At 37.1% G+C, this 15052-nt stretch overlaps 1 protein-coding gene across 1 annotated transcript; it reads right to left on the reverse strand.

Moving 5' to 3' along the window:
* Positions 1-1088: 1088 nt before the first annotated feature.
* LOC105112361 (histone-lysine N-methyltransferase ATX5-like) lies at positions 1089-10310 on the reverse strand. The gene is given in 23 exon segments (XM_011008045.1): positions 1089-1442; positions 1522-1622; positions 1761-1835; positions 2068-2154; positions 2274-2363; positions 2444-2500; positions 2634-2720; positions 3735-3948; positions 4121-4185; positions 4385-4489; positions 4849-4994; positions 5235-5359; positions 5765-5864; positions 5976-6078; positions 6413-6548; positions 6675-6767; positions 6885-6976; positions 7068-7136; positions 7237-7305; positions 7422-7550; positions 8473-8683; positions 8775-8830; positions 8965-10310. Coding segments are annotated over 23 exon segments (3354 nt in total). The 5' UTR covers positions 10018-10310; the 3' UTR covers positions 1089-1351.
* Between the last annotated feature and the right edge of the window lie 4742 nt (positions 10311-15052).

A 15052-nucleotide genomic window follows, 5' to 3' on the forward strand; every position in this document is an offset into this window, starting at 1 on the left:
GAGAAAAATCATCACACAAACAATGAGTTTTTTTATAGGCTATGATTAGCCAAGACATGAGCTTGATTATTGGACTCTTAATTGTTTTTGAAAAAATTAATTCCTCATGAGAAATATTTTTATGTTTAAGTTAGTAAATATAGAAAATAAAAAAAATAAAAACATGAGAGAAATATTAAATATGAGAAAATTATGATTTAAAAAAACTTATTTTGTTTACCTGATAATCCAAGATATTTTTATTAATTTTTGTCATGTCAGTTTTTATTAATTTTCGTGATGTCGGTTCATCTCAGTAGATGAAAAGTTATATGATAATTAATTAATGAAAATATTAGTGTATACCTTTTGTTGTATTACCTTTCACTTTATTGGTAGATAAATAGATGATTATCAGTTTATATATTGGTTTAAAAAAATTGTTTGAAAAAAGAGATACCTAACTTATACTTAATGTGGTCGTGTTTCACTGTAGACTATTGATTATGAAAAAATATATTTAAAAAATATATATTAGTTAATTATGAAAAATATTATGTCCACGAACGGTGAAACGTGATATTAGGATTCCTCAAAAATAAAAATAAAAATACATTGGGATATGCATGCAAGCAAGGAATTTTGTATTGTACTAGTTCGGGTTTAAATATATATTAGTTAATTATGAAAAATATTATGTCCACGAACGGTGAAACGTGATATTAGGATTCCTCAAAAATAAAAATAAAAAATACATTGAGATATGCATGCAAGCAAGGAATTTTGTATTGTACTAGTTCGGGACCAAAAGCTGAGACACCAGGAGAGAAACGAGGTGCTGTCCCCGCTTGGGTTGTCAACCCAAGCGAGGTGGCTCCGGCCAGTATCATGGTGGCAGTGATCAGGTGGAAAGGAAGATTCAGCATATTCTGCTAGTCATCTTGAAGATATTGATTAACAACTAAGTCTCACGCCCATGATGGGTTCCTTTTTCTTCTATAATTTATTCTGAGATCTTTGTTTTTTTCCTTTTGATGTTTATAGTAATCAATAAACAGCAATTGTGAAAATCGGATAATGGAGCAAAGTATTCTGATTAACAATTATAATTCATCATAGAATGGATTAGCCTTTAACTATAGTAAGAGAACTGTGAGGAGACAAATGTACACCATGCCTGACCTAAAACAGCAGGCAAGCCTATAAATTTTATTAAGCTCAGAGCATGTCAAAAAAGAAATTACATCTTTTCTTTTGGCAAAAAAAAATAAATAAAATTACAAATTACAAATTCTGTATGACTGTAAGATCCCCGGGCATGGGATAGGGTTAGAGCTCCTTGTGGAGAAACAATGGCTGATGCGTTTGTATCCTAATTCATGAACTTCCGGCAATTTGGAGCTTTACATAAACAGGGAACTTTGAATTCATCAGGCTCGTCAGGATCAAACAAGTAATCGTACCTGCCATATGCAACTAAATTTAGTGAGCGATTGAACAGTTGAAAATTTATGAACTCTGACTGACAGGGAAGATGTATACGTTAGCTCATCACCAGCAGGTACATTTGTCTTCGCGATAAGGACTATACGACTTTCATTATCGCCCACACTCATGATCCTTGCATAGCAATTCGGCATACACTGGAACACAGACAAATAGAATATACATCATGATAAGGAGAAAAGTAACACTATACTTCGAGCATGGAAGAGATAAGACATGTTGGAATTGAAAAATTGTAAATGCAGAAACGAAAGTTCAACTTGGATGCGACTCACAGAATGGTTTATTAAGCGCGCTATGTTTCCTTTATCCGTGGCATCTACCACTACCTCTTCGCTGATCTTGAAAAGCTGTAAAAGAAAATTAGACCACAGTCCAGCTCAAAAAATGATGAAGGTAGAGGAACAAGGGGTAAAAAAGGAACAAAAGCAAGGAAGGTGGGGAAGGCATGTTCAGCTAATGAAACTTATTTCAATTTATTGGGAACCAGTATGATCGTAAGCAGAGGCTAGGGTGGTTACTACCACATAGTTTGCATCATCTTTTAGTTAATACAAAGAGTAAAAGAAGAAGATAACTTACATAGCAGTCTTTGCCTTGTAATCGATAGCGCACCTCCCTCAGATCAGCAATACTGCCTCTCACTTGCTCACCCCGATACTCAAGAACCTGGAAACAATCATGTATCAGCGATGAATTGTACTTCAGTTTTGGTGATTACACATGGAATTCACATCTGAAAATCACATTTCAAGGTTTTTTCATTCATGAAAAAAAATTATATATACCATTTCTCCTTCTTGAATGTTTCTTCGTGCAAAGAGACCCCATCCATGTATTCCAGATCTCCCAAAGCAAACTCGGTCACTTTCAGTTCTCTGTGATCATATGTACATCCAAGAGATATTTAGAAGGCTATCTAGAAAGTAATATTATTAACAGAAAGATGGAGACCTACCTGTAAGTGGTAAAGCCTTTCCCTGAAAGAAGAAAAACTTTTTGGTTCCTCTACTACCTGTCGAAGAATAAAGCCAGGCACATTACCACTTGCTTTGTTTCTCTTAGTTTCCATGTCAAAAAAGATGAGAAGATAAAATATATATATATATATATATATAATACTGAAAGTTAGGAAAAAGAAACTTTACCCTGAATGCATTCAAACTCTGTATCTCTAAGAAAGGATGATGACAAGGTCTTGTCAATCGATGGTAAATAGCTTCTTCTTCTGTTCGCTGGAAAATAAAAAAATAAAAATAAATAGGGGGAGGATAGATTTGATCTGAAGAGCAAGGAAATTCTATTGTGGTTGGATTTGGAAAATTCACAAGAAAAGGTTTTGTGAAGTACATGTATCATATGTATACCAGGTATATCAATTATGTTGCTATTCAAGGGAAAATTCTAGCAAGTTAAAATGGCTGTGTAATATGGACAGCTAAAAAAATCAGTGAATGGACAGCCTACGGCTAGTAAGACTACAGCTTAATTCACATTTTCGTTTGGTTATCTAAACTCTATAATCTAAACCAGCTATTGATGATAATAGCAAATTTCAGATCCATATAAAATGCCCACAGGTTAGGGAATATAATATGCTAACCTGCAACTCCTAACCATACCTGTTCATAGAGCCCCAACATTTATTTCAAGCACAAATTTGATATTGATCAATTCAACCAAGTAATAATACCACAATATGTTTCCATAACTACATCCATCGTTTATTCATTCTTTTTAACAGCCACAGAGCACTTTTTTAGCCATATATACATGATGAATTTGGCTCCATAACTTCCTGAATTTTTTTTCAAGGCAACAAATCTAGCCGATTTTCTCCTGCTCAACTGGTTGGTCTTGTGATTTTTTTCATGTCATAGATATTGTTTGTGCTTTGTTCCTTGTATGATCCCCTTCATAAGAAGTTTACCACCATGTCTACTTCTTAAAAGTAGGGGTAAAAGAGCATGAAATAGAGCCTCCCAGCCCACCGGATTGGATTAATCAATTATCAGCCCAGCAAGCAACTCCTAGAATTTCTAGACAATCATCGTCCCCAACCCCACAAAAAAAAAAAAGAAGAAAAGTACCCAGAATATGCTATCAGCTACAATATCATGTTCAGGTGAACTAACCCTCTTGTGTTTTATAAATGCATCGCAATCCCTGTGAAAAAAGTACGAAAGAAAAAAAGAAGATATATCCACACACACAAGAAGAGATAGGCAGGGAAACAATTGTTTAGGTACCTTCTTGTTGCTGTTCACTCTTTTGAAGACCCGACACCTCGCAGCAGAGTGTGGCTCAGACTTGGTAGCTTCTTCCATTGACTCCTCTTCAAGTTTTATTCTATTAGATGAAATTAGCCTCGTACCAGCCCTTTTCTTATTTTGAACAAGGCTTTTGGCAGAAAACACTCCTGCAGGAGTCTGTATAATCAAAACCGTGTCCGGATTTGGAGCCCTGCATCATGAAAGAAAACAATAAATTATTATAATATAGCTATAAATGATGTACATGTTTCTTGACAAATATGAAGGTCAACAGAGGCTTTAATGTGCAAATTAACTCTAAAGGTTGAAGTATAGGAAGAGGAATGCTATTGGTTTAATCATAAAATATAAGGACTCTGTACCTGTGATACGCACAATATGAAATCATTCTTGTTGTCTGTCTCCCATTTTTCTCCAAGCAGTGCAACTGCGATAATTTAATAATAAAGAGAGGATAACTGAGAGAAAGAGAATCCAATTCATGCCAATTGAAAGCTCAATAACTTGAACTTGTGAAAGAATTTTGCCAGGTGAAAAATGGTATGCATGCATTTTGCATGACTGGTAAAACAGGTGCATACAGCAAGTATTCCGACCCAAACAATTTAGGAGCAAGAGCAACTCACCTCCATGCGATATCCTGCCCTCGAAGCACACATTGCATGGTAATAAGTGGAACACTTGCAACATTGAGTACACGAACCATGAATTTGTTGACAAATAACACAAATCTGGAGTTCCAAAGAAAGCACAATCAGAATTCATCTGCTACGTTTTCAGATGCACCAAAGAGCTCACAAATCATAATTCATTGGCATATAGTCATTGATTAAAATCAGTAAGCAGAAAATTAAAGCAGGTTCAAAGCTCAATTCAACAGCAAAAAATGCAAAATAATTAAATGTAAAATGACCAACTTATTTGCCCGATGGTTCATTGAGTATAGTAGGATGATGCTTTAAAACCACCAGTCCTCACATGATGCTAATTGAACTTCTACAGATTCCCAGGTTAAGTATAAGATGCATAAGATTTTACAAGCTAAACTAGAGCAGCTCCAATGCAGTTTTTATGAGAATAAATATTCTACCTTTACGAAAGAATTTGAAGGGATGCTTAAAATTCCAAGAGCAGGTTCCATCTTTTCATCACTTGCAAATGAGACTTCGGGTTGAAACCAAGCACATGTAACATGAACCCATAGTGACTCAACATCAGTTGGCTTTAGAGCACCACCTATGAAAAATTGGGAAAATAGATATAAGCTCAATGAAAAAAAATCACAGCCTACATGAAAAGCAACTAAAGAATTATCATATGAGTGTAACAAACCTATTAGTACATAGCAAAGAGTTTTTGGACAGATAACAGAGAAACTCGTTATAAACCACTTTATGCGGAAGCAATCTATTTGTAACTGGCTCAAACCCAAGATGGAAAAAGAGAGATTCACTGCAGGATGACCAAAAAACAAACCTTTAACAGGACAAAGGCAACACTCCCTCCTAACATCTGGTGTTTCACATGCTTTGCAAACCCAAGAAGTAAAATCCTGCACGTTTCGTGCTCCATAACATTCTTGATGAACAGCTATCTGACATCTGACAGATGGATAGAATAACAAGTGATGCTAAACATTACTATGACATCTCCAGCCAACAAAAAAATTCCTTGTTCTAATTAGCAGATATACAAGCAGGACATTGTTATCCTCTCTTTTGGGGTCATTTATTCAGCAGACTGCATCAAATTGTAGCTGAAAGCAGATGATTGCGACAAGAAAGAACTCTAATGACTTCATAATATTTAAATTATTCTCCATAAAGTTCTTTTCTTTTTAAGATAGCTTTGTTGCTTTAGACGTCAATGGAGATTTCTCCAATTGTTAAAAACATGTCTAAAATACAGTTCAAAATTGGCTGAAGTGTCTTTAGCACCAAACATTTCCAACAGCACATAGTATTATGTGCACACTATTCGAATCCCTATTAAAAGAGTCACAATACCTGTTGCAGATAATAATCTTGTTGTAGTCCCAATCTTCTACCCATCTACAAACAGCACAACGTTCTGTTGTCCACTTTGTAAAAACAGGATCGTATCTCACTGTCATGACAATGGTAATAAAAAGCTCATTGAACAGAGCGAGAAATTCAGACAATGTAGCTCAAGATAACATACTGATCAGGTTGTATCTATGCTAGAAAAGAAACATGCCTTGTAAGAAAGCAAGCAGCTTCTGCTTCCGCTCTTTAATGGAAGGTCATTTTTGAGGTTTAGTAGATGAGGCATGTGCATGGTACTCTGCTAATTGCATCATCTGCAAAGTCCAAGAGCAGCTCTAATGTTTGAATTGAAAATGATTGTAAGAAACTAAGTTTCATGATCTTTCTTTCTAAAAGCAAGTAATATACTTTTAGAGGTACAGCACCATGTAACCATCAAGAGACACAACATTGTAAAAGAAAAAAGAAATATTCACCAGATACGGATAGATGCTCAGAAGATTTTGTAAAAACCCAAACTTGTAAAAGAAATAAGAAGTATCCACAGGATAAGAAAAGAAGCTCTAAAGATTTGGTACAGAACCAAACTTGTAAAAGAAAAAAGCATCCAAAAGATAAGAAAAGAAGCTCAAAAGATTTGGTACAAACCCATTGCTCTAGCAGTAGCATGGAATCTTTCACCCTTATACTGATCCTCCAATTCTTAATTTTGGAACCTGTGTGCTGTTCCCATTCACTAAGGGCTTGCTTTTCTGAACCACAGAACCCGCATTTGCAAACAACCCTAAAAGAAGAGAGAGAAAAACTGTAAATAAACTTGACAAAAACACAGGAACCGAGGGAAAGGGAATTTGCCAGAAAGTGCAAGTGCTCAATATTCATGCACTTGTGAAGCTGTATTCCTTCTTACATGTGTAGACTTGGGAAATATGTGCCTTCCATTCCTGAGCAGATAACAGTAACCTTATTAGGTAGTGCTGGTTGACCATTAATTTTGTTTGATCTGTGCCAAAGGCTCTAACATATTAGATATAAGATATAAACCCTTCAAATACATTGTGAATAGAAAATTCAAAACCTTTTGTTTCTTAATAAAACAACAACATCAAAAGGAACCTACTTGCATTTCAGTCGTGATTTTTCTGAATCTGACAATTCAAAATTAAATTTTGCTTTGCAAGGAGGGCAGTAGTAATCAATGCCCCCCAGATCCTTCAAGCAAGAAAATTGACGAGGAAAGTCAGAAACTTCCATCTATGTTCTCATTATGCAGGTAGAAAAGAAAGTTCTAGTACAGACAGACCATAAAACGATTGCTGGAAATCCTGTCACACTCTGCATGGATCCAAACTTTACAACCATCACAACGTGCCTGATTCAGAGAGAACAAGAAGACCAATTTGATAAGAAATAAACATTAGTTATGAGCAGAAAACAATCACAACTCTAATATAAGTTGTAGGTTGACTCACCCAGCTCCCACTGTCTGAATGATTCCAAACCTTCTTGATTATGCCACAAAAATGTTTTGATTTTGTTAGATGCAATACCAATTATACAGATGTAAAAATTACAAATAGCCAACACACTTATGAGTTAGACTATAGAGACAGGAGTTATTGCATAAAACACTGAAGAAAATACAGGTGGTACCAACCCTAGCACATTTTTTACATAAGAACTGGCCATCCGCGTTTGAACCCTTCATTTTCTTTGCACTTTTTAAAGAAAGGCTCGTACCACAACCTTCACAGGGTCCCTTGTCTTTGTTATTCCAAATCATGTCCTGCATCAGAGAATCCAAATTTTATGAGATTCAGAAAATGGAAATACAAACTAGCACTTCCTATTTTCTTCTTTGTTGTTATAAAAATAGAAACCTTCATTTCAATCAAAACCTGAAGAAAACTGAGGAAAGCTAAAATTAATGTGGAAACATATAGTTTGGTATCTCAGGTTCCATCACGGAACCAGTGTAAAGAAAAGTAACAGCTGTTTCAAATGATAAGCTTCCTCGCTAAACTCCCAATCAAGGAGTTGTACAAATCACAAAAATGTGATCATGATTTGGTTTATTTTGTAAAATGGTAATCACAATATCTTTCCAAGAAAAGTGGAGGGCAAGAAAATATACAATTATACTGCATTTTGGTATTTCTGTTCTTCTCAGCGCAAAAGAGAATAAGAATGTAGGGCTTTAGGAATGGTATTCCAAGTTCCCTAACTTGCCAAACGGTTTTCATGTTTCTAAAACTCCAAGAACTAAAAAGGAAATTACAGTTTAGAAACAGAACAGCTCTGCTGCTGAAAGCTGGGAGCTGGGGACCACATCCAGATTCCAGATCAACACTCACCTAAAATCCTTCCAGAGGCGATAACACTAGAATGGCCCCCTAATCATTACAAGCAATCAAATCAAGCAAGCCTGCACTCATGTGATAAAACATCCACATTCTGATGCAAACCTACTTTTGATGGCCACAATTTTGAGAGATTTGGCCCCCATATCTGTATAATTCATACATTGTCTGAGCCTGCTAGCTTGGTAAATCTCAAGATATTGATTGCACCAGGTGCCAGGGATCAAATTTCCATTTAAACCTAGGAGTTTAAGACTTTGAAGCCTAAGCTCAGGACTAGAAAGAATGAAAATAACAGACAAGGGAGTTTCAAAGAAAAGAACTAAAGAACTACACCATGAAACTTGCCTGGTTTGGAGAATGAAAGTCCTGATCCTGGTTTGAGCCAGTAGCCTCCTGAAGGCACCTAAACACAGATTCATCATAAATCAGATTCCCAGCTGCTGTGTTCATATCTTGTATCAACTTCTCGGTGAACCCCTGTTCAGCCAGAAATGCCTCCTCAAACGCCATCTGGAAATCACCATTGAAGCCATCCAATTCAGATTGTTCCTGGAACCTAAGCCAAGAAAAAAAATTCACTTAAACAGAAAACTCAAATCCCAAGCTACTAACCGATACGACAACAAAAACAATGACAAGTAACACACCTGTCAATAAAATCCATAAACGGAAAGATCATCCCTCTCTGAACCCAAGCATAATCCTGGTCATAATCATTCAACTTACCATAATTAGCAATCACATCCATCCACAAGATAACAACACAAGAGGTCCACATATCCAAAGTAACCTCTCTTTACATAGCAAGTAATTCATAAATTTAAAATCCACACATACCCTCTGATCCCCATCATTCCCAGAGCAACCAAAAAACATCACACAAGCTGCATCAGCAATACAAGACCTCAAAACCAACTCGGGTGCTTGTGTCATTGGATCAATAACAATAGCAGGCCAAAATGGATATTTGTTTCCCGACTTCGCCCACACTATATCCCCCGAATAAAAATCCTCCGGCCCAAACAACTCATCTTCTTTCCTCTCCCCACTACTTGAATCCAAAACCCCACCACACTCAGTATCATCCACCATAACCAGATTCTCATGCACCGAAGTAAGCGTGCTACGTGAACAACTCGAATAATACTTCATATCAAAACCACCCTTAAACTTCACTTCATCATCCTCTTTGTCCTCCTCTTCCTCACACGTATCCACATACTTGCCAGCACAATGCCTGCTTTGTTTCTTCACTATACTAACATTACTGCCCATTCTACGCAATCCGAAACCCATTTTCTCTTTGACTTTAACCTTTCTACTACTATGACTATTGCATTGAATATCATAATCAACATCGTCATCATCGTCATCAACAACATCTTCGTCATTGTCATTATCATTATCACCAAAGCTATAATCATGCAAATTAGTCTTACTTTCTTTTCTCCAAATTTCAATAACTGAATCATTAAACCTCGAAGGCAATACCTGAACTCTCCCTCTCGATGTCCGCACTAGCGGTGGTCGCGAAACCTCCACCGTCCGATTACCATTACAATTACCATTTTCATCCACCGCTCTCCTCGTCGTTGAATCTCGGGCATTGGATTCAGGTGGCGAGCATGATACCTCCGTACACCAAGAAGCAGCAGCAGCGAATCCATTCGACGACTTCAAACTCACCGGAATCACACCGGCGGCGACCTCGCGGAGCAGATTGAGAGGATAATAACCACTACTTCCGTGGTGGCTGTCGCTCTTAAGCTTGCGTTTCTTCCTCCGAGATAAAGGTGAGTTCTCGTCTTCTTCACAAGCTGAGTTGTCGCCGAGTTTGTTACACCGTTTTGAACTCGGCATTTGAGATTTCAGGTTCCGCTTAATTATCATCGTCAAAGAATCAAAACCAAAACCAAAATTGATTTCAATTAAGCACCGGAAACCCTAATTTCGAAGGTCAAATTCGGCGAAAACGAATTGAAAAGGCGCAGCATAGAAGGCTGTAGACCAAACGAGCGAACGAGCTATAGAGAGAGGGGCAATTCTGTCAGTAAAAAAAAAAAGAAAGGAAGAAGAAATAGAAGGAGATAATGAACAGAGATCTGAAATTGAGAGATAGAGAGAGAGAAGGAGCTTTGTGTTTCTCTCTCTTGTTTTGGTCGTGTTTCTTCTTCTTCTTCTTTTTTCTCTCTCTACAGTTGGAGAGACACAGTGTAGAGATAGGATAAAGGATTATTATATATAAAAATAAAAAATAAGAATAATTTTGTAATAATAATAATGTGGAAAATTGGAAGAAATTGGGGATCGGATTTGTAAAGAGAGAGAGAGGAGGAGGGAGGGTGATGGGGTTTCCGTGGTGGTGGAGGAGATGAGTATAAAGTGACGAAGATATAGATTTCTTGTACGGAGGAGATGAGTATAATAGGCTAACCCACGGGGTTTTTTTTATATAATAAAGTGACGAAGATATAGATTTCTTGTATTTTTCTTCTTAAAATTCTGAAATTGTGAGGAAATTCTTGATAATGGTGACGGTGTTTTTATAGTTAGCTCCAAGAATTATGGAATTCGATTTATCTATTTATTTATTTATTTATTGTGATTTTGCGAAATTAGTTTCATAAATTTGATTGAAGGAGTCACTGAATTGAACACAATTCAACGAGCTTAATTAAGTTTCAATCGGCCAACGCAAGCAATTAAGATTTCCCTCTGTATTATTTTTTTATGGTTTTGGTCACAGAGATGGAGATGATGACATGAAGGGAAAGTTTCTGAGACACACGGAGGTGGAGTATGGTGGAGGAGAGTCTGTGAGTGAAAATGGGGTGGCGGGCAGTATTGAGAATATGTGACCCCATTTTGGTGGCGGTGCTAGGAAGGGAGATGGGGGAGGTGGTGTTTTTCATGGTGGTTCTCTGGTAAAATTGGTTCGTATTGTAGAATGGGATTTGAATTTTTTTTTGGTATATGGAGTGTAACCATGGCAAACACGAATTTTCCCACCATTTTTCTTTGAGGGTATTTTGGGTAGTTTGGTTGTATATTAATGAACTGCCTGGACATTTTAGTTGTATAAACACTGTTTAGTTTCAATTTCAATTAATTAATTAATTAATTAATTTTGATCAAAAGTTGGTTTATTTTCAGATAATTTTTGGGTTGATTGGTAAAAGATTATGCTAAATAAGTATGATAATTTGAGGGATCAGCAATAAAAAAAAAATTGGTCTGCAAATTTAGGCAGGAAGATGGCAACTTGAGTGCTACTGTGTATCCCAACAAGAGCAACCCAAAAGGGAGGAGGAGCCCGCGCTGGCCGGACCTGGGAGGATGGCCAAGGACAAGGCCTATATACCATCTGCTTTTGTGCTATTACAATTGTGGAGGGTGGCTTTTTTTATTTTTTATTTTTTATTTTTTTTAATGGACGGGTTTTGATGGGGACAAGATTATGAATTTTAGTTGGGGAAATTTTAGAATAAGATTGTACCAAAAAAATTTGATGGATTGAGATGAGCTTAACTGGGCAAGAACATCGGCAAAATGAGTTGGTTGTTGATGAATTTTAATTAGGGTTGTTGATGCTAGCTAGCTACTATTTTTCCCATGATTTGGCAGCTGGTAGATCAATATACATCCATATGGATCTTCAGAAGAGTGTTTTTGCCATATATTGTTGAAGATTTTGGAGAGATCTTGCCGATATCATGATTACAGAGATTCTGATGAGGTAAAAGGCGGTAACTATCGTAGAAAAATGGGATAAGTCAAGGTTAAAAAGGGACGAGGAAGATGAGTGCTTTCTTTGAAAGGGTTGCTAGTGCTACTGCAACCTCAGATGCTGGTCGTGCACCTGTAGGCAGTGGCTGCCTGCCTGCCGTGGTGGTCGAAGCGGCTCTGAAGTTTTAACTTTGCGGTAGTACGGTGGGTTTGGTGGCAAGCTCTTGAGGAAAGAGGTCGTGGTAGAAGTCAATGACTTGACGTCATAATTTGTACTCATGGGAACTTCCAAGAAAGACGGACTGTTCACATTTGGGCAGTGCCTTGATTTCTTAAGAGAGATAGGAAGCTTCAAGGGTGATGGATTCTACAGAAGCAACGAAAAAGGAATTGGTCAACGAGTTTTTGTTCTCTTTTCGGTACCAAAACGTGGACCTGATGAAAAAACACTAGCATGATGCGATCAAGGATGAAAGAAAATCCTAAGAGCAAGATAAATGCGGGAAGGAAGGATGATGGGACAACGGCAATGCGCAGGAGGTTTCAGATGGATACAAAAAATATTCAGCCTGGAAAGAAGGGAAGAAAGTGGGAGAAATCTGGTTGGCCGGGACACCGTGTTTGAGGTTTCCATGCAACCTCACAAATTCGGCGGCGGAATGTTCATGGTGGCGAGCAAACTGTACTCTTGACATGAAAAATCAAAGGATACAGTTCGAGAATGATGTTCGTAGATGATGATGCAAATCATGCTACCATGCAAGCCGTACCCAAAAGTCAACGTTCTAGACTGGAACTGGCTTTAAAAAATAATAATAATAATGAGGGGGAGTCGGTTAAAATGGTGTCGTTTAATTTTTTTATTAAGAAATCAATCAAGTCAGTTGCTAGGTCAATTTCTAGTCTGATTCCAATAGAAATCTCGTTGGAATCAAGTTTTGAATTTAATTTTTTTAAAACATCATGTCAAACAAGTTTAACAACTAGGTATTGTTTTACCATGAAGTTAAACTCGGCAGCTTTTTAAATTCTTGATAACATTAACATAAACCTTAACGATGCAATGCACGTAACTAAATTTGTGAACTTCGCACCATAATCCGGTTTTCACAATGGATCATGAGGGGAAAAAAAATTATATTATATATATAAGAATAAAGAGATGAAGAAAAAGCGTCCCATCATGCGTGTGATACTACGTTGTTAATCAACATCTTCAAGCTGACTAGCAGAATACGGTGGATCTTCTTCTCCATTTTGACTACGGCAGCAGCCGCCGCCATCTTCTAATCCTTCTCTTAAAACTAGGACCGCATATTCAACCACACCAGCATGGCTACCAGTTGATGAACCGGTATTGCTTCTGTTAGAACAATTTCGTTCTTCTTATCTTTCACCAACCTTAACAAGAGCAAAGTAGAGGTCGTTTTCTACTCGGAAAGACCAAACCTGAATTCTGTCTCGCAAATGCAAATTACTTCTTCTCCTTAGAGAATTCCAATGTGTTATGAACACATATGATGAACTAACACTGCCCTTCTTCTTAAACATGTTCCATTGCTTGAGATTCATGTCACTAACCATTTCCAAAGAGGGTTCAAGAATCTTTACTTTCAGACAATTACCATCTATAAGAGCCCCCTTCTCTTCATCTGACAAGAAATTCTTAGCTATAACTTGTCTAAGAGGGATCGACAGACGACTGTTGCCATCTTCCATGTCAGTTGCATACAACTGTTTGTCCACCACTAACTCCACATCTTTGCCTTCCATAGAAGCAATTCTTTCTTTGACTTCTTGAGGCAACTCTGCTAGTGAGCCAACACCACAGTTATGAGGCAACAACTCTGCTAGTGAGCCAACACCACAGTTTGGCATCTCCTCCTTCAATCTCTTATTTGGCATGCGGTGAGCATGGGATCGTTTGAATACGGTATCCTTTCTCGAAAACATGTCTTGGTTCGATCCTCCCTCACTAGCCCCAGTCATAATTCCTTGTCTAAAACCATTCCTTTCATAGCTCTCCGTAGAACAAGAAGGCCTCTCCTCAGAAGTTCTCTTCCTAGGAGCAAAGCCATCATGAACCTGGTCGGACATAGGCTCATTCACCTTATTAAATCTCCGCCTCAATATTCCTCCCCCGTTACTTGTCCCACCGCTCTTTTTAGCAGAACTGATTAGCTTCTCTCCCGCAAACCTTTCTTTCTTCTTTAATTCAAAGTAATCAGCAGGCTTTTTAAGAGTTTTCTCCCTCACCGGCCCGTCTATCTTTCCATCCCCCAATATTGCACCCACTTTCTGTTTCTCCTCCCTCTTCTTTTGCTTGAGTTTCTCATAAGCAATATGGCAAACCGCCACTAAAGCATCAAAGCCAGTCACCTTAGCATTGATATCGATATTTCCATCCTTCAAATCCTTTTGAGTCACAAACAAAACGTCCACCTCCTCCTCGCTTTCTTCGATTCTGGACGTTGAAGAATCAATGTTTTTCATGTTGACTAAGTTTTTTTTTTCCTGTGTTTGAGACTTGAAGCCTGCAGGAGTATTTATAAAGACAAGAGGGAGGGCCATGTACTTAATGTAAATTCTTGTCAGGATAGAATTTGATTTGTGAGTAAATCCTTGTCAGAATATGATGAAGCTTTTACAGCCGCTTTTGTTCACGTCGTCAAGGTAGAAACCATGACGGAAAGGGAGAGAGAAGGAGTTTCATTCCAAGTAGAAACCAAAACCCTTTCCTTTTGGGATTTCTGTTACAACTGCTAACGACAATCCTGCTCTTGTCACATCATCGTATAGCATCCTCGTGGGTAAATCTATAAGATGTATAATTCGACAAATCCAAGTGAATGAAAAAAAAAGAAATAGCCAATCATAATTGTAGAAATATTTTAATTTAACATGTAATATAATGTGAGTTTTAAATACATTGAATGTATGCATTTGATTTTGATCGATTAGAAGTAAAATAAAACACGAAATTAATTATTTATTCAAGAAATAAAATAAAAAGAACAATGATATCGATCAGAAAAGGGAAAAATCCGAAATTTATAAATTAATCAATATGTTTGAATATTTTAACTTCCAAAGATAGGAACTTAGCTCTCCTTGTCTGTTTCAAGTTCGATATTCTTTCCTAGAGAAATGTCGAAGTCCAATCCTTAAGAAAAAAGTGATTATATATTAACTAATATAT

Source organism: Populus euphratica, unplaced genomic scaffold, assembly GCF_000495115.2.
Source record: "Populus euphratica unplaced genomic scaffold, PopEup_1.0 scaffold336.1, whole genome shotgun sequence".
Classification (NCBI taxonomy): domain Eukaryota; kingdom Viridiplantae; phylum Streptophyta; class Magnoliopsida; order Malpighiales; family Salicaceae; genus Populus; species Populus euphratica.